Source organism: Anneissia japonica, unplaced genomic scaffold, assembly GCF_011630105.1.
Source record: "Anneissia japonica isolate Jap-2015-1 unplaced genomic scaffold, ASM1163010v1 scaffold16662_len1167910_cov178, whole genome shotgun sequence".
Lineage (NCBI taxonomy): Eukaryota > Metazoa > Echinodermata > Crinoidea > Comatulida > Comatulidae > Anneissia > Anneissia japonica.
Genome location: NW_022732216.1, coordinates 529,384 through 549,799, shown reverse-complemented (window position 1 = coordinate 549,799; position 20,416 = coordinate 529,384). Strand labels below are relative to the sequence as shown.

Genomic DNA, 20,416 nt, shown 5'->3' with positions numbered 1-20,416 from the left:
GAGAGTGCTGTACTTTACTCCCCAATAGCTAAGGCTTAAACTGTCCACCCCTCATTTTAAAGACTGATTACATACTCATCTAGAGCAGTCATTTGAGCCATATGAGTGCATACCTCTGCCATGTGCCTGAATGCAGTGCCAACAATACGCAGGTTGTCTATAATGGGCGATACTGCAGCATACCCTCAATGAAATAATAGAATTGCCCGTCGTATTCAGGCACATCTTTTTTGTAGGTGCATCGGGCACATTTACGCAGTGCAAGGATTGCAGTGAAAACGCTGTAGCGAATGTGTAGCAATGCTATGGAAACCAGGCTTAAACAGACAGACAGACAGAAAGACAGCCCGACAGATAGACAGCCATGAATAAATAACCTCTTTGGCGGAGGTAAATATCTGAATATTTGTACCAATAAATTTAATTTCCAAATTTTGCTACAACTTAGCCATATTTTCACAGCGTTGCTCATATGGCCAGCTGACTTAAAGACAATTTTGGGGTTGTAAAATTATCTGAAGTTTGCAGGAGAATGGGTTAGTAATCAACAATATTTGCTATGAGAGTCCGAGGACCGAACTGATTTCCGAGAATTGGGACGTACCACTGCTGTTGGGACAGCGCTGATAATGAGCAATTTAATTTCAGGGAGTTGGTCATGGAAACTAAAATAAGGGCATGTGAGATGCAATTTAATATATGGCATGCACTGAGTGTTTTAATAGGATTTATCTTTTATATTCAATTACAGTACTGAGTATAGATCTAACAACTAACAAATAACAACAGAGTCAGGAACATGCACTCATGTCCCAAAAACACTCGTTTTGCTAAGCTGGAGCAAAGGCTGCACAAGATGGTGTGCCCCTCCAACTCCGAGATATATTTAAATAGACCTAATACAAAACACTCACTGACAGGATAATTAATAAACAGATTGTTTGTGGTGTCATTGGTTTTTCCATCTGTTATCTTTTCATCTCTCATGCAAAATGCAGTAATGAGGAACACCTGTGATTTTATTATCAATATAATTATCAATGATATTTTATTGTTTTGTTTTGTTTTTTGTTTCACATAAATTTAAAGTACAAAGTACGCATAGAAGAACAGAGGGCAGCAAACTGATATTTTATGTTATCAGCTAAAGTCTTTGGCGTCGCCTCCAACAAACATGAGATAATAAAGGTTGACACTGACCTTTATCTAATATTTGAGGAAAAAAATTGGGAAAACGTAAGAAAAAAAATGGAAATTAGGAACGCTGGATTAGAACAAGACTGTAAAAAAAAATCACGCCACTTCTCCCCCATAGTGAGCTAGACCTACAATACTAAGTAGCCTCAAGTTTCCATTAATTTGTTTAATATTTTTTTTATTTATTTCACATAAATTTAAAGTACAAAGTACGCATAGAAGAACAGAGGGCAGCAAACTGATATTTTATGTTATCAGCTGAAGTCTTTGGCGTCGCCTCCAACAAACATGAGATAATAAAGGTTGACACTGACCTTTATCTAATATTTGAGGGAAAAATTGGGAAAATGTAAGAAAAAAAATGGAAATTAGGAACGCTGGATTAGAACAAGACTGTAAAAAAAATCACGCCCCTTCCCCCTCTCATAGTGAGCTAGGCCTACAATACTAAGTAGCCTCAAGTTTCCATTAATTTGTTTAATATTTCTTTAAATTTGTATTGGTTGTAGGATATTTCAATAAATCAAATTATATTAAATGTGATCTTTTGCTTAATAATGTCCTCAATATCTACAAAAATGAACGGAGGTGAACCGTAATTAGACTTTCACCACCCATGGAGTTAAAATCCATGCACCACCACACTCTAAAATCGCACTAGTTGATTCGCTCAGGTTGGTGTTTCGCTGAACTGGGTCTTTTTTCCGCTCAAATGACGATAAAAACACGTGTCAAGTTATTACGTACTGTATTTCGTTTGAATAATGAATGAGCAGTTTTCCAGGGGTCGTCAAGCATGTCCGAGGTTTACATCTCAGAAAATGTGTGTTAGGAGATTAATAATAATAAACTATTCCAGCTCAACTATCAGGTAAACATTACAAATTCTGAATGTTACATTTAATATAATTAAAATAAATACAGCGTCATCCAAACATCATGAAACAACTTAGAATAATTATAAATTTATTAACCGACGCTAACCTACACCGCCGCCTAGGCCCAGTAGAGAGGCCCTGGGCCTCTAAGCATGGCAAGGCTAGGATGAGGAAGTACTCTGCAGTTTGTTGGCCAGCTCAGGTGCTGTGTACATTCTAGGCCTATATTCTGTAGTAGGCCCAGTGTAGTAGGTTATAAAACTACTAGGCCTACGTCTGAAGTATCATGACACACACATATACTAATTAATAATTTAATAATAAAATATAGATTGAAGCCATTTCCTATCAAATGTTATTGCATGCTCTAACTGATCTTTAATTTCAGTGTCCAGGTGCAAACAAAATGGTAGGGAAATTTCAATTTGCAATTGATCGTGGAGGTACATTTACTGATGTCTGGGCACGTTGTCCAGACGGCAAGACACGGGTAATGAAACTGCTGTCAGTTGATCCTACAAATTACCCTGATGCACCAAGGGAAGGAATTCGTCGCATCCTTGAGCAGGTAAGTTTAGAGTCCCATTCCTGGCAAAATTTCACTAAAAAAAGAATTTTGCATGCATATGCATTACTCTAATTATTAAAAATCAAGAAAAAATATTGGCATAATTTTTAGTTTTACGCAAAAGAATAAAAAAAAAAGAAGAGAAATACAGACTATTTCTCATATGAGATTACCATTTTCTCAATGAATTCGTCAATACTAGACAAATTTAGAGGTTGTAGATCGCATTCGCGGGAATGCTCGCAGTTTTATGTACTGTACTTTGTACAGTCATTAAAGTGTGCCTTCTCCATTGAGATTAGTTTTTGTACTTCGCATCTCGCACACAGCGGTCAATGGAGTAGGCTTGAGATATGTTTGTTTGTTAAATCAAATTTCAGTCTTATTTTAAAATTTTTTCATGTTTAGAAATATTTAAATTCAGTTAAACTAGCAATTTTGTATTATATTATAAATCTTTATAACATATATAAGATTTTTCTTAACCAAAATTTTGCCGGGAAGTGGGATTTAATATGCGTATCATAATTTTTATGTTACATATGTAGCCATTCTATCTTTAAAGTGTGTGATTTACTAACTTACTATCTGTTTAGCTATTGTTCTACACCAGATTTTTCTCACACAAGAGAGTCATCATTTCTCTTTATCCCAATTAATCTACAGTATTCATTGGCGAGAGCAAACTGTTAATTTTCCACAGACCACTAAATTCATCAAAACTTTGTTTATTCTAGTTTGAAAAGGAAAATGTAGATAAATTGCCCTTAATTGCGCAACGGCAAATGTTTATGAGAGCAGCGAGCTCAGTCAGCTAAACTGATGGCAGCCACTGTATGCATGCTGAGCCATAAAGATCTCTTGGTCCCCGGTTCAATTACCATCGCTGCTCTTTTTGTATTTCAGCTGGAGGGCTGAAAGCAAGTTACGATAGCGCACCATCTTTCAGATGAGACATTTAAGCCATTGGTCCCGTGTGCATTATAGCCCATGTGCATGTTAAAGAATGCAGTACACTCTTCAGAAAAGAGCAGGGGATTGTCTCCCGAGTGTGCTGCTTAATTCACCACCAGAAAGACCCCACTGGAAACATGTCTTCGGAATTAGTAGGTTATTCTTGGTGCGATTCACACCAAAAATACTCCTATCCTATCCTTTCCTTGACAGCAGGAGTTTCAAACCCCTGTTAGACATAATGACATATTGTCTCATAAAAATGACAAAATATTAATTGTTGTAAAATTCAATTTTGGAATTAGTTTGCTCATTTTTAGTAGAGAAGTCATTGAATTTATAAAAATAAGAAAATGGTTTTTTTTAAATATTTAAACAAAACATGCACATTTTTCCTCTCATTAGACTGTAATTTTTTCCTCTTGGTAACAGGAAACTGGAAAGCCACATCCTCCTGCAGAACCCCTCGATACATCTCTAATTGAATGGATTCGTATGGGAACAACAGTCGCAACCAATGCTCTACTTGAACGTAAAGGAGAACGAACAGCCCTTGCTATTACAAAGGGATTCAAAGACTTGCTTTACATAGGAAATCAAGCACGTCCTAATATATTTGATCTTGTAAGTCGAAGCGAAACACTTTTTCTGGGTTTTGATTTTTTTTTGTAGCCCTATGCAGACACTAGCATCTTTTGTGTCTGTGTGATGTAGGGATGACAAGTTTTCTTAGAACCTGAAATATGGGATATAGTTGCTGATGCTGTGATTTTTTTTATGGTTTTTATGCCTATTGAAGATGTATGCGATAAGGTACAATGAAAGTCTTTTGGCAAAAGAATGAACTACAAATCTCAGTGATTACAATAGACCAGAGCCCTCTGGAGTGTGAATATCGTCATGGAATTGACTCAACCTCCAGCCTTGTCATTTTCCTGAGTTACGTGTTATGAATAATAATTCTATTAACAAGGTGGTACTGTACTAATTTTATTTGTATTTCATCCTACTGACTAATACGGGGCTCCACCTTTTATTAATTTTAATACAGTAGATAGTATATTTACCCTTAAACTTGCTTTTCAATTTATTATAATGTTTATTGATTTATCCAAGTCAAAACACTCAAAATGGCATGGCCACAGTGTTTTCAATTAGATGAGTAGAAGTTGTAATTCCAACAGTACTCACTATACTTAAGTTTAAAGCTATTATCTATTTTCTTTTTAATTAAAGGAAATTGTAACTCCAGAGATGATTTATGAGGATGTCGTGGAGGTTAATGAACGTGTTTACCTTCAGCAAAATCGCTGTCAACTTCCAAAGCCAGAAAATTTACAAACTATTGAAGGAATAACTGGTGAAAGGGTATGAATATCATTTCATTACATCTTTAGAGAATTATCCAGTAAATGTCTCTGACCATGTAAGGTCAAGATTTGATTTAAACTTTGTTTTTTGTTGAACAAAAACAAGTTCAAAATTTACATAGACGTTTTGATTAACTGAAAATATATTAATCATTTCCTTTTATTTTAATCTATCAAAAAGAGATACAAAACAAATGAGATTGAAATAGAAATACACAATTTGATCACACCGAGACATTTGTCTCATGTTTACGTAAACTTGCAAATCAATCAATCAATCAACCAATCAGTGTATCCCACATCTTTTCTTATGTTTTTTTTTTTTTTCATTACAAATAACAAATTACAAATTGTTGGAAAAGAATAAAACCATGACAAGCAAAGCTTTCAACAGTAGGTCCCTTTTTAAATAAATTAAATATAAATATTTATAAATGCATAATAATAAAAAATAGGTGTGCCTATTAAGTAATTCCATTTAAAGAACATATTTGAACACCATCCAACATTTTATCTTGCCATATTCCTTATGTTAGTATTTTATTTATACTCTTTTCAGGTAGAAATCCAGAAAGAGATAGATGAGGCTAAACTACGATCAGATTTGGGCAAAGTGTTCGCCAAAGGCATCCGAAGCTTAGCTGTAGTTTTGATCCATTCATACATGTAAGACCAGATACTTACTTGGTACTCATGATATACTGTACAATAGCATTGCAGTAATCACATTTTATGTGTCAGACCATATTTATCCTGCCAGTTTGTTAAAAGGATACTTTCTGATTGGATAACAGACAACATGTGATTTTAGATACTTCTTAATGATGCCTGTCAAAAGTTATATATAAAAGAAATGTTAGCAATAATTTCATCATCATCAATAGCATCTACAACACATCACTATCAATAGAGGGATGTAGCTATGGTGGGTGGAGGTTGGATACGCCACCCAGCTTTGAATTTTTCCGCCCAGTCTAAGGCTAATTACATGGCCTTCTACCAACCCTTATTAACATACTTCTCCATGCTAAAAATCCCTCATATTATTTAGAGTTTACCAATGTTATCACCCGTCCACCCTTAAAAAATCTTTCACTCACCCTTAATTTTCTATAAGCTACAACCCTGTCAATATTGTCACTATCAATCACCATTGTCTTCTTCATTTCATCACTATTGTCATCAACATTGTCATTGTCTGTCATCATTATCATAATCGTTATTGTGATCTTTTTTTTCTATCGTTTTATGTGTATTGACTATTCTGCTGAACCCAGTCCTTCGGATATTGTTGCCAAGGTCTCACAATACGATAGAGTATAAATTGTTTGTGGGTCAAGCGCCTATTTCAGACGTTATAACCCAAACTCTGATTGGTCAGTTTTATTGGCAGGTCCATTTTTATTTTCTTTGCTTGCTTACGTCTATTGAACCTATTATCAACATAGCTATGATTTAATTCTTTACAGTTTTGACGGCCATGAACAGAAAGTTGCGCACATTGCTAAAGAAGTAGGGTTCACACACGTGTCCACGTCCAGTCAGGTGATGCCGATGGTGAGAATGGTACCAAGAGGATACACAGGTAGTGTTCTAAAGTAAATTTGAATTGTCATTTCTTGTCCTAAATTATTAATAATCACTTTATAAAATTTTATTTTCAATCGAACACTAATTGAATTCTAATAACTTAATTATTATAGAAAGTAAGCAATAGAGATATTGAATTTTTTTCATTTTTAGCTCGACATTGGTAGTAAATTTTGGTTAGTTCTAAAATCTATTTCATGGCCTGTTTCTAAAAGTTATCCAAGAATTTTCCTAATGCTTATTTATCCTAATATGTATGCCTAGGCTTGACTGTGTCCATAACTTTTTCAACAGCATGTGCTGATGCATATCTTACACCCTGTATTAAGGAATATCTTCAGAGTTTTGCCGCTGGATTCAAGTCTAATCTTGAGGGGGTCAGAGTTCTTTTTATGCAGTCTGATGGCGGGCTTACATCTATGGATACGTAAGGCATCAGGTTTCATGATGATAGGGGACTAATACAGGTCTCCCTCTAATTAAAGACCACCTCTAATTGAAGACCATTTCTAATTAAAGACTACAGTACTACTTTTCTCTACCAATGCTACTAAAAACCATGGAAATACCGCCCCCCCCCCCCAACAGGTCTTTAATTGGAGGGAGACCTGTGATAATAACGACAACGGGAATAAAAAAAACTATGACAAACTTATTTAATGTTTTTCATTTAAAGTTTAAAGGAATTCTGATTTTATTTTCCCCAGCTTCAATGGAGCAAGGGCTATACTTTCAGGACCTGCTGGAGGGGTCGTAGGTTATGCCTTAACAACATACAGCAAAGAGACTAATCTGCCTGTGATTGGTTTTGATATGGGAGGTATGGATCAATCCAAATACATAATTGTAAAGTTAAAAAAAATCAACATTTAAATATAATCAACATTTTTTATATCTATATTACTAGTTTGAGCTTGCTCGACCAAAGTCTAGAAAGTAAGTAGTAATACTAGTAGTATATCTATATAAATCTTTTAAACACTTGAACCACACTACATTTGTTTATATTGGCTGTTAGCAGTTTGACCCATGATCCTACTTTGTAATTTTTTTGCAGGAACGTCAACTGATGTAAGTCGATATGCTGGAGAGTATGAACATGTATTTGAGACAACAACAGCCGGCATCAGCATCCAAGCTCCCCAAGTACGTTTATGCTTCAAGAGTTGACAATATGCTTTTATTTTTTTATTGACATACATATGCTATAAAAAAAAAAGAAAAAAGCCCATTATTATATTATGCTTACTTATATTTTTATTATTATTATCATGGTTAATATTTCATTAATATTATAGTTATTAATATTATTATCAATATGTTTGGATGTTCTTGAATATTATGTAGCATATCCTTGGTACATTGTTTCTGGACTGCTTAATGGTGCTACAACTTTGGGGTAAGGGGTGTTACAATTTAAGTAGTGGGATCATTTTTATACAAAAAATTAATAATTTATCTCCAGAATTTTTTACATAAATTTGTTTCCCCCAGCTGGATATCAACACAGTAGCTGCAGGTGGCGGTTCTCAACTGTTCTTTCGATCTGGAATGTTTGTGGTTGGTCCAGATTCAGCCGGAGCACATCCAGGACCTACTTGCTACAGGAAGGGTAAGTCCCCTCTCTGTGCTATTATAATTACGGTAATTAATTTAATATTGGACTTATATCCAGGAAATGCTCAAGGGGTTTTTCTTTTCCTGGAAAATTTCATTAGCTACTCATTTATACTCTTGGGTAAAGCGAGACAAATATAAGTAAAGGGCCTCACTAGGGAGCTGTTGATTTGCACAACAACGTAACGCTCGAAAGTATTCACTCATTCGTGAGCGCCCTCTGTGTCTTCATAACGTATATTAGGGCCAAATTAAGTCCTAGAATCCAGGCGTCAACGAGAACTCAACATTCTTGCATACTTCAGGAAGTCATTAAATGTGTTGTGTCAAAAGCTTCCTACTACTAAAGGAACATCGTCAAACCCGCAAAACTTCAATTGAAAGCCCAACACCATACCAGTGTTCCACACTCTTCCACAATTTAACGGGAATAAAAATGTATTGAAAGAACAGGTATTTAATGATGAAATAAAACAGAGGAAAGTTGACAAGAAAATTGACATAGATTTTAAGATATTTCTGAACCCAATTATCATTTATTCGAAAATCCGCCTCCAATACTTGCAGTTTGTATTATTACTGTATTATTATTTTGTTATCATTCATATAGATAGAGTTTGTTTAATTTTCACCTATTTTTCTATCTAATTGGACTTGTGTCTTTGTTTTTATAGGTGGTCCGCTATGTGTCACCGATGCAAACCTCATTCTTGGCCGACTTCTCCCCGAACTATTCCCTAAAATATTTGGCCCGAATGAAAACGAAGAATTGGATAAAAAATCTTGTCTACAATGTTTTCAAAAACTAACTCAGGAGGTAATGAATGTTGTTGTTTACGTACACATTTTTCTGCCATTTTAAACCTATCTTATTGTACTACCAAATCTTATCACTCAATCTTACCAAAAAATTTTCCTTTTTTAGATTAACAGTTTTAGAGCTGGTAGTGATGGCGGTAAACAGATGACAGTGGAAGAGGTTGCTATGGGTTTTATAGATGTTGCGAATGAAACAATGTGTCGTCCAATTCGCAATCTGACCCAGGCCAAAGGTCACGATACTTCACGTCACATGCTGGCTTGTTTCGGAGGAGCAGGCGGTCAACATGCTTGTGCAATAGCACGTTCACTTGGAATGGCCACTGTTTTCATACATAAGTGAGTACGTCATCTGGTTGGCAGAAATCTGTATTGAACAGCAAGTCTCATATATTAGACCTATGTTCTAGTAGGCACTAGCCTGTCTAGTAGAAATTTTTTGGATAAACCTCTGATATAATGCACTGCCTTTTATTTTATTCAAAATTAATCAAAATGAAAATAGAATTATGCTACATGGTTCAGCTATAATATTTGATGTATTATATTTACCATACAACTTCTAATAATAACCCATTACTCTATTAGTAATTCCCTTCTAATAGTGACCCACCCTAGAAGTTAATCTATAATAATAACCCACTACTATAATAGTAACCCATGAGGTTATTGTTAGAGTCACCAAACTATAGACAAAATGACATTCAAATCAACATTTGTGTCGCTTTAACACGATTTATTCCATAAAATAGGCATTTTTCACAATGTGATTGCGCCGCTGATGATTCTTTCTTAAATTTATAAATAAAATTAAATCAACAAAGGTTCTGTACTTGTACTGTAATAATTTATTTCTATGAATTGCTGATGATAAAAGCTGTGAGTGGGTATGGGCTTAATATTTTCAAGTGCCTACATTAGGCTTAGTAATAGTAACCCACTACTCTAATAGTAACCCATACTCTAATAGTAACCCACCCTAAAAATCAGTAAAAGAATTATAGTAACCCAGGGTTATTATTAGAATTTTTTATGGTACTGAAATCATTTGTTATCTATTCGTGTTTGCAATAAAGTTGAGTTGAGTTGAGTTAATAATAATAATGGTCATTTATATAGCGCCTTTTCCTCGCGGTTACAAAGCGCTTGTATCACACAATTGAATCTTAAATCTGCTTAAAAATATAGGCTATTTAAAACTATTTTTATTTTGATTAATTATTAGTTATTTTTTTGTTTACTATCAGATACTCAGGAATTCTGTCTGCATATGGGATGGCCCTTGCGGATGTAGTTTACGAGAGTCAGGAGCCATGCGCATTCCCTTATGATGAGGGCAGCTTCGATCAGATAGGCACCAAACTGGACAAACTGACACAAGACTGTATCAGAGCTCTACAAGAACAAGGCTTTGAAAGAGACCAGATACACACTGAACCTTTCTTGCACATGCGGTATCAGAAGACAGATTGCGCCCTCATGTGTTCACCTATTCCTAGTTCAGATAAGAGTCCTAAATATGGTGACTTTCAAAAGGCATTCACAGATAGGTAGATACATTTTTTCATCAATTTTCAGTTCACTGCTACTCAAATGAATATGAAAATATATATATATATATTTAGTTTGTAAATATTATTTTTTGTTCTAATTTTCCAACTGAATGGTCATAACACTTAAATTTACAAATTTAAAATTGAAGTTTATTTTTCACAGAAGACAGAATATACATCTTTAATAATTATCAAGTTTTTTCAAATAATTAAATTTAAACATCACTAATTTTGTGTGTTTGATAGTAAATAATTACGGTAACTAATGCAAGGATGTTACAATTTTTGTTTTATATTAAGATATCAGAGAGAATTCGGATTTACAATACCTGGTCGAGAAATCATTATTGATGACATCCGTGTAAGGGGCATCGGCAAAACTCTAGCTCAGGATAACACGCATTTGACACCGAGTTCTGAACCACCAAAACCAGAAAAGGTGAGATTAAAAATATATAAATTTATGGCAGGAGTCACTCATTGGGATTTGAAAAACTTTTGTTCGTGCCAGGGCTTTCAATCTGCTGGATTGGAAAGCCAGTACCTCCCCCTCCCTCCTCCAGACAAAATTTCCATTCCTCTTACCACTTTAGTAGAGTCTGTAATAGTAGTATGAAATTAAGTCTTCATAGTAGTATGAAATTAAATATACAAATGTTAATTTTTTTTTTCTAGGTTACAAGGTGTTACTTTGAGAAGGGTTATCAGAATACAGGAGTGTTTCTACTGGAGAAACTAAGCTACGGACAAACAATTGCAGGGCCTGCCATCTTGATAGAGAAGAACAGTACTATACTAGTAGAACCCAACTGCCAGGCGTCAATCACATCTGCTGGCGATGTCAAAATACAGGTTTATTTTACTTGCGTTCTTTCAGTCTTCTGTATTATAATTATGCTTATTTCAAAGCCTACGGACACAGTGCAAGACGGATGCCCTCAGATGTCTTGGGTTCGAAACCTACTAGTGTCAAAAACTCTTAACAACAAAGATAATCAAATTTTCGCAGGCACAATTAAATATCAGTACATTGTTAGAATAATTAAGGAAATATAATGACTTTCACTTCGTTTTTCACTGGACCAGTAGCGTGCTAGCCATGTGTGTTTACTTCCGCATTCCTAGCTGTGTCTTAGTTGTTGTGCAGTATTAGACCATTTAGACACAACAGACGATAATGGTACTAAACTGTACATGTACTGTATGTACATTTGGGTGTTAGTGGGACATTTTATGGTTATCAACATGTTTTGATTGGTCAGTAGTTAAGTTTGATTGACATTCAGGAGAGGTCCATTAATATGGTAAATTCTTTTTACAGATTGGCTCTGGTGAAATTAAGACAGTCGGTACTGAACTAGACATGATTCAGTTGTCCATCTTCTCGCATCGATTCATGAGTACGGCTGAACAGATGGGCAGGATTCTTCAAAGAACATCAATATCAACCAACATTAAGGTATTTGATCAAATCAGTGACAAAATTGAGGGATGATGGTGGTCACTAAATTAGTAATAATTCACTAAAGTAGTAATAATAATAATAATTATTATTATTATTTTATCTTATATGAGGGTGACAGCAATTGGATGATGATAAATATAATATTAAAATGAATAGGACTAATGATTCATTTAATAACTGATACATTTTTTTATAGGAACGCTTAGACTTTTCTTGTGCTGTGTTTGGGGATGATGGCGGTCTCGTTGCCAATGCTCCTCATATACCAGTGCACCTGGGTGCAATGCAGGAAACTGTGCAATACCAGGTAACGTGTCATACGTACATTTAATACAGAGACTTGTCCACATTATTGTGCTCAAAATTGAATATATTTCGGCTGAAAACAATTGATATTTTTTGCTTTTGACAAACTTTTATGTCAATTTATTGGTTTAAATGTTTTCTTTCTTAGCTGATGTAACATTGTATATTAATTTTGAATACTTTTAAATACTTATTTTAAGTGTTTTTGTAGTTAAATTAGTTAAATAAATGTTGTTCGTAATGATGTCATAACCCCAAATCTAGTTCGTAATTGGGAGGTTCATAATTGGAAGATTTTATTGTACTGTAGAATGAGCAAGTAATATGGTTTTAATATGGTTTAATATGGTTTTGGTGTTCTTTTTAGATGAGAGCTCTTGATGGTGACATCAATGATGGTGACATGATCCTTAGCAATCATCCGTGTGCTGGCGGCAGTCATCTTCCAGATTTAACCGTCATCACACCAGTAAGCAAGTGTCGTCTTTGCTTTTAATGATACATTATTCAGTTGTGATAACAAGCACAGTGATACTAGTAATAAAAAACATATCTGACAGACTTGAAATTATATAGAAATCTTTGGAGGGGAGTAATATAAAAGAAATACATTTTCAACTGTGACAATCCTAAACTAATCATAGAAAAAAAAAAGACCAAAACACAACACAAGCAGAGGAGCCAGAATCTCCGCATCATTCCCAAATACTACTAGCAAGCATTAGTGGCAGGCTCAATAATGATTATAATAATACTGCACTAGTGTAATATATAAGCATTGTATTTATAATTGTAAAATAAAAAAGTAACATTGAAAAAAATTCTATTATCTCTTTATTTTATCATGTATATGTAACCTACCTAATTCATGTCACAGGTTTTTCACAAGGGACAGAAGAAACCAGTTTTCTTTGTAGCCAGTAGAGGTCATCATGCTGATATTGGGGGGAAAACGCCAGGGTCAATGCCTCCATTCTCCAAAAGCATTGATGAGGAAGGTGCTGTCTTTTGGTCCTTTAAACTTGTCAAAAACGGAATATTTCAAGAAGAAGGTAAAGGAAAATAGTGTATCAAAAAATTAAATAATTAGTATAATTGCATATAAGAAGTATGTGAAAATTTAAATGCATATTTCAAATTCTGATGTAGTCGATAACGTCAACTTGATTTCTTTCTATGTAGCTGTTACTGAAGCATTTATGGCACCTGGCAAAATTCCTGGCAACAGTGGTACAAGGAATCTTCATGACAACCTGGCTGATTTAAGAGCACAGGTGGCAGCCAATCAAAGGGTTTGTATTTGCATGATTTAAATGTACTGTCATACTCCTATTACTGGTAGAAGTCTGGTACTTGTACAGTAACGTTGTTAAATCAAACTAAAAAATTGTTATAATAATAATGACAAAGGCGTTTAATAATAATTTAATCCATCACATTCTTGCTTATTTTAGCACTTCAGGCTCTGCACCATCAACAATAAACAAGCTACAGTGCCTCTATGCTGCCTCTGCACAAACACTTACAGACATTCGCACACATATCACCTGTTAAAATATTGAGCAATGATTGAAATATTCTCTTTTAGTTTCTGACTAACCTTTACCTTTTTCCCCCTAGGGTGTCATTCTGATCGAAAAACTCATTGATGAGTATAGTCTTCCTGTGGTTCAGGCATACATGAAACATATACAGAACACTGCTGAGGTGGCTATCTCAGACATGATGCGACAGATAGGGCGACAGACCCAGCAGCATACTGGCCAGACCAGACTATCAGCCATCGATCACATGGATGATGGCACTCCATTGAAGTTAACTGTTGATATTAATATTGATCAGGTAAAAATGATGTCGATATGTAGCATCATTGGTTTTGAATAGCTCCAGAACAGTCTCAAAATTCTCAGTGAACCTGCCGAGGGTAAATTTTTCAAAGAGTTGCATTTTCCAAAAAAATTGGCGAGAAATGTACACACTTGTTTATATGAGGTTTGCCATCCCAAAATCTGCATCAGTGACCAAAAAATGAAAATTGACTTTTTGATAGATTCTTATTCTCCACATTGAAAGCTTTAAAATGATGGATCATTTACTGGAGTCGACTTAATTGCCCAAGTTATGAGTAAAAATATTACGGCTACTCTGGACTTAAACACGCGACTGCCAGACCTTTTTTTTTTAGGTTCTGTCCCGTGTACCAAAACAAGTATACATGTATAAAACATACTTTTTTGAAATTTTATCTATTCATATATCATCAGAATGGTGTGTCCAATAAATTGGCTTGAAAATATTAGGGGACGAGTAAGCTCGTCACCAGCAATGGGACAGTAATTTTTATTGTCTCTGCCAAGTGTGAGTTTTCTTGTTCACTCTTTGCATGGATTAGTAAATGTTCTGAGGGCACCCCCCCCCCCCCCACAGTTTAACAATTGGCGGCAGTACACTGGTACTTGGGTTAAATGGCAAACCTCATGTATGTCCAATAAGGGCAGTAATAATATACATAGAGATGATTCATCAGCATAGTGTGTAATAATAAGAAGCAGTTGAACTTTCTGTGTAAGCATACTTTGCCATATAATAATTATTATTATTAACCGATGTCTAACATTGATTGACTATAGTAAATATGTTCTGTAGTGGGAGGTCTATCACAGTATTTGTTTTTATATTCCAACTCTTCCAGGGGACAGCTGTGTTTGATTTTGCCGGCACAGGTCCTGAAGTACATGGCAATAAGAATGCGCCACGTGCCATCACTACCTCGGCTATCATCTACTGTCTGCGGTGTATGGTGGGCCATGATATACCTCTCAATCAGGTACTTGGTACAATTCTTCAGCATTCAAATCTGGAATAATTATTTCACCTCTTAATTTATTGACGAGAGCAGCTTATCTTAGTCGGCCAAACAGGTGGTAGCCACTATGTGTGTGCTGATTCGTGGAGATCTGTAGTTTGAACTTGATCTCTTGGTCCCCCAGTTCAATTCCCATCGCTGCTGTCCTTGTGAGCTGAAATGCAAGTTTCAATTGCATATCGTCTTTCTGATTTAAGCCATTTGTCCTGTGGGAAATATGGCCCAGGGGGACGCTAAAAAATGCAGTACACTCTTTGGAAAAGAGTAGGGGATTGTCTCCAGTGTACTGCTCAATCACCAACAGAAGGACCCTATCTTTGGAGTTGTCTGAGTTTGCAACACAAAGTTGTCCTTTTTAGTTTAGCATCATGATATTGAAAATTCCCAGTATGAATTTAGCATTTACTTGAGTAACTTGTAGTTATTCTGTATTTGTTCAGATATCCTGTTATACTGCAAAGGTTCCAATTAAATTCCGGTTCCGGTGGAAACGGCAAGTGGGTTGGTGGTGACGGTGTCATCAGAGAAGTGCTGTTCAGAAAGCCATTAACCGTGTCGATCTTGACGGAGAGGAGGAGCTTCCAACCATATGGAATGGATGGAGGGGATCCTGGAAAACGTGGGATGAATCTGTTCTGTTACCATGATGGAAGGGTCGTCAATCTTGGTGGGAAGAATTCAATTCAAGTAGTTGCTGGGGTAAGTGATTGGAATTTTTGAACCATAAGTTTTAAGAAGCATTCATTTGTGCAAAATAAAAATCAAACATCCTGATCTCCTTCATATATGATTGGCAATGGTGCTGGTCTATGATCACATTGATTTTATTCTAAAGCTTTTTCCTTACTGTCAAATTTCATTTGACAGATAAATGACAAATGCCCATATTTGGGTATAATGACATCATCATGCCCATATATGGGTACATCACACAAATTTGTCACATAATTGATAGTGTGGACAGAGCTCAAAAATTAATAAAGCCTGTTTTCCACTAGGTGAATTTATTCGCGCGAATCAAAAGCCTCAGTTCATGCACATTCGCATTTCTACCCGAGTTCATCGCTTCAGTGAAATCAGTAGTTCAAACTGTTTCTACTTTTTGCGAAGCAAAAAAATGCGTAACCAATCAGAGCTCAGGATGCGAACCCATGCTTTCGTTTTGCGCGAATAAATTCGCCTAGTGGAAAACGGGCTTAAAGTTTGAAAAATAGTAATTGTTATGTCGCCCTCTATTGCCAGAGTGGCAGACAACTTTAAACATCAAAGTGCAATACAGCATGGAAATTTGACACCAAGTAATCGAGCGACAAATACAGTTCATTAGTGACAACATAAATGTCTTGTTGAGATTGAAAGCTAACAAGATATCAGTGTACAGTACTTGCAAACTCAACTGGCTGAATTGTTAAACAAACTCCATAGCTACTGTGTTTGAAAGCTATGTTTGTTTATATACACAGCATTAAGGTTGTTGACCTCTTCCCCTGGGGCTTTCATCACTCTGTCATCTCTTTGCTCTGATTAAAGATTAAGTAGACAATATTTTCTTAAGGGCATCGTCAACATGTCACAGCTGTTTCTGTTACAGTTTCATTATACTGTAGTACCCAACCACAGCCAATTAATTTACTCCTGATTTTTTTTGTTTTAAGGACTGCTTGCAGACGTTAACACCCGGAGGCGGCGGTTATGGGTCAAAAGATTATGAGGATATGGAGATGGGAGGGCCCAGGAAAAGGAGGAGGACCAATAATCCAGGCGAGGGCGGTTTCCATGGCCATGGAAGTCTTCATGCTTTCAAAGCAGCTCAAGAACAAGCTTAAAATGCAAATTGGTTAAAAACGTGCAAAAACATTGTATTGGAATAATTCCATTAATATAGGTTCTTTTTTTAGTTGTTAATCATAGTGTTCCTATTCCGATTTATATTTATTGTTATTTTTTCTTGCTTTATTTCCACCTGTATAATGCTAATAGGTAATAAATAATGTAGTCATCATATACATTTTATTATATACAGTATACACATAAAGTATATTATGTCTATTTTGAATTTTAGTGTAAGGTTGAAGAGAGAACATACAGTAATTCACTAATTAATTTTGTGCTACAGGGAAATACTGTATAGTCTTTATTGGAAATATAAATAAATATATAATTAGATATAGTTATGTTATTCACTGTGTAATTTTTCGGTGCCATGTTTGAAGTTTTTGAAAAGTACAAAATGATAAAGTAATAACAAAATAATTTATGAGTATTGAAGCCCTAGTAAAAAATAATATTAAATATTACCTTGTGTATTACCTATGGATTTATTTTAAAATAAAGTCAATCAATCAATAAGTGGTAATTAAATAGTGGATGCAGAAACAAAACAGATTGGTGTATATACTAGATGTAATTTTATTGCAAATAAAAAAGAACTATATAGGTAGTAAAATACAACATTTAGTACAACTTGCAGTACTAGAATTTACAAATAGAGTACTGTAGTTCATCTAATTGAATGTTATTCTATTAGTGGGAGAGGTCAAAGAGCTTGTGCAGGGGCACGGGTGATTGGGTTATCTGAATTGTTTTCATATTGTATGTGGTGTTGAAGTAAATTATACCTCAAAGTGCAAAGTATCATTTAAACAAAGTATTGTTTATTGTTTGTATTTTTATTTACTTTGCAAACATACTTCTTTGAAAAGGGGGCACACAACGGCATTCAACTTAATTACAAAAATATCAAAATTAAGGTGAAGCACACATCTACACAAGCACTGAGAAAATATGCAGGTACAGTATACAGACTAAACTGCACATAAAAAAATAAATTAAAAAAATACAACAGTTATCTTACTAAAACCTCATTATTATTGTTATTATTAATGATATTAATATTAATGTTATTATTATTATAACTACTACTATTATTACTGTATATTAATTTTGTTTTTTTATTATTTCATTATTACTAATATTATGTTATAATTGCTCTTATGGTTCTTACCGTGGTCATATTGGTTATTATCGTCATTATTAGTTTTATTCCAGGTACTAATGTTACTAATTAAATATATTATTATTACTATTACTACTGTCATTATTATTGTATTACTAATTTGGCAAATTATTGTTTATTAAATTGTTATAGGCAGTTAAAAATTACTTTCAGATAAAGAAAACAAAACAAAACACAAACAATAAACAAAATTTGAAAAAAAATAATAAAAGTAGCAATAATAGCACATGTAGTGATAAATCAGCACAGTATCAATAAATAAATAAATTGTATCAATGAAAAATAAATAATAGTATAGGTTGTAACGTATTTAATTGGTGGGCGGTATATCATTTAATGTAATTGTTCTGTATTTCCATATAGCATTTAAGTACGGTTTACAATGATGATCAGCAATTCCTCCGATTGGATTGCTCTGGATATTAATATTCATGAGCGATTTCTTTTGACCCGATTACGATTAGTAGCGCGAAGTTATACGTAGTTCAAAGGAGATTGTCTTGCATTAAACCTGGCCTAATCGGCCTGGCTGGCTGTACATTTTTTTTTTATAAGAACCATTTAATTTTGCACACTGGCTCATTTTCATTTTTGCCAGTTTCAGGCTCAACATGTATTTTGTCTTATTTTACACCGTACAACCAGTGACCTTCTTGTTCGCAGAAAGATACCGGGACTGTGTTTGAGAGGAAATTATAAATTGTTGCAGCACATGCTTAGCTGAGTATATTTGTAATTTTACATGGAACTTCAGATTAGTAGATCTCATCTGTTGACAGTAATGGTACAGTAGATATAATGTTGATATAACCTTTGTAAACATTTATTAATACTTTAGTGTATGTGACCAGCTTGATTTGTTGGGGATTTTTTTTTAGTTTTTCTGTTTTATCAAAAACCTTGTTTGATGTTTTACCTCAGCCTGATCAATTTGTCCTTATTTTTAAGCAATTTCAGCCCTAGTGTGTGTTATACAAAAAAAAGTGTGTCGTATAGCAAACAATGTGCCTCATAGCCGTCGGAAGCATTTTGCTAGTGGTCTGTCCATTATATTATAGCGGGATGGTAGAGAGTCATACCCACCTCAGCCCCACCATGGTTGGGCTGAAGTCCTCTAGATGGCAGAAAATGACACTCTAGTAAAATTCATCATCACATCATCATTATAGTCAAAATGAAGCGCCAACAAATTTCTCATGAAATTTTATCATCCATTTTCGGCAACCATAGAGATTATTAGTAGGCCTACCGGTATGTGTAATGAGACCATGGAAAATAAGACTTAAAAACACCGTCTTTCATGTACGGTATTTATTTTACTTTATCACTTCAAAGATTGTGAGTCCACCACCCATGTCAGCCCCCCCAAAATTTGGCTGTACAACACTCTTTCGTTAAAACCAGTCTCTTTTATGCAGTTCATTTCAACAACTTTCAGGCATCTTCTTTACTTATGAAATTACATTGTGGTCGAAAAGTGAGTGGGACCAAACCCCCTTAAAAATATATGGGGGACGTGTCCCCGTCTCCCCAAAATCTGCGCCCATACTGGTAACCAGTACATCCACTACACGGTCCCCTCAAGGGGCGGACACAGCACCATGGTTGAAAAAAATGACTCCTCTGCCGGGAAATAGCACATGCATACTTTACAAAGATGAATTTTCCTCACTTTGAAAGGGTGATAAATTTAGATTGCAAGTAATTTGGGCCGGCTTGACCATTTATACCTTTGTGTCACATAACAGCCTAACAGCCTATGTGATTCCATCGGAGTGGGGTTTTTTTTAAGTCGATTCTTATCCTACCATCATCAACATAATAATAATTATCGATATCATCATCACCGTCATCATCATCATCATCATCATCAATATCTTCATAACCACCACCATTATTATTATTATTATTTTTATCATTATTATTATTATTATTATTATTATTATTATTATTATTATTATTGGCACGGTATTATTATTATTATTATTATTATTATTATTATTATTATTATTATTATTATTATTATTATTATTATTACTGTATCATCATCCTCATCGTCATAAAGGAATGGCGCATTAGAAAAAGAATAATTACTGTAGCCTAATTGGTTTTTATACCACTCCAGGTGGCGTTTTACATATAAACATTACTCAATGGACTACGAAAGAGACTTTAAATTATTAACAAATGTAAGTACTGTACAGTATTGAACATTTT

At 34.7% G+C, this 20,416-nt stretch overlaps 1 protein-coding gene across 1 annotated transcript; it reads left to right on the top strand.

Annotated features, from left to right (window-relative positions):
* The first annotated feature begins 1,945 nt into the window (after positions 1-1,945).
* On the top strand, positions 1,946-17,826 carry LOC117115617 (5-oxoprolinase-like). The gene is made up of 24 exons (XM_033259483.1): positions 1,946-2,068; positions 2,464-2,643; positions 4,030-4,221; positions 4,834-4,965; positions 5,527-5,633; positions 6,437-6,552; positions 6,852-6,984; positions 7,265-7,377; positions 7,615-7,703; positions 8,052-8,169; positions 8,849-8,991; positions 9,100-9,332; positions 10,241-10,543; positions 10,847-10,985; positions 11,222-11,398; positions 11,868-12,005; positions 12,208-12,318; positions 12,685-12,786; positions 13,195-13,369; positions 13,500-13,609; positions 13,938-14,159; positions 15,010-15,151; positions 15,605-15,882; positions 16,839-17,826. Exons 2-24 carry the CDS (start codon positions 2,482-2,484, stop codon positions 17,007-17,009), a joined length of 3,606 nt encoding a protein of 1,201 aa, XP_033115374.1. The 5' UTR covers positions 1,946-2,068; positions 2,464-2,481; the 3' UTR covers positions 17,010-17,826.
* Positions 17,827-20,416: the final 2,590 nt, after the last annotated feature.

What these genes read in the sequence shown, in the direction of transcription:
- LOC117115617 (XM_033259483.1), top strand. Translation starts at nt 2,482, where the DNA reads ATGGTAGGGAAATTTCAATTTGCAATTGATCGTGGAGGTACATTTACT. An exon ending in TTCAAAAACTAACTCAGGAG is followed by an intron (nt 8,992 to 9,099) that starts GTAATGAATGTT and finishes TTCCTTTTTTAG; the next exon opens with ATTAACAGTTTTAGAGCTGG. An exon ending in AACCACCAAAACCAGAAAAG is followed by an intron (nt 10,986 to 11,221) that starts GTGAGATTAAAA and finishes TTTTTTTTCTAG; the next exon opens with GTTACAAGGTGTTACTTTGA.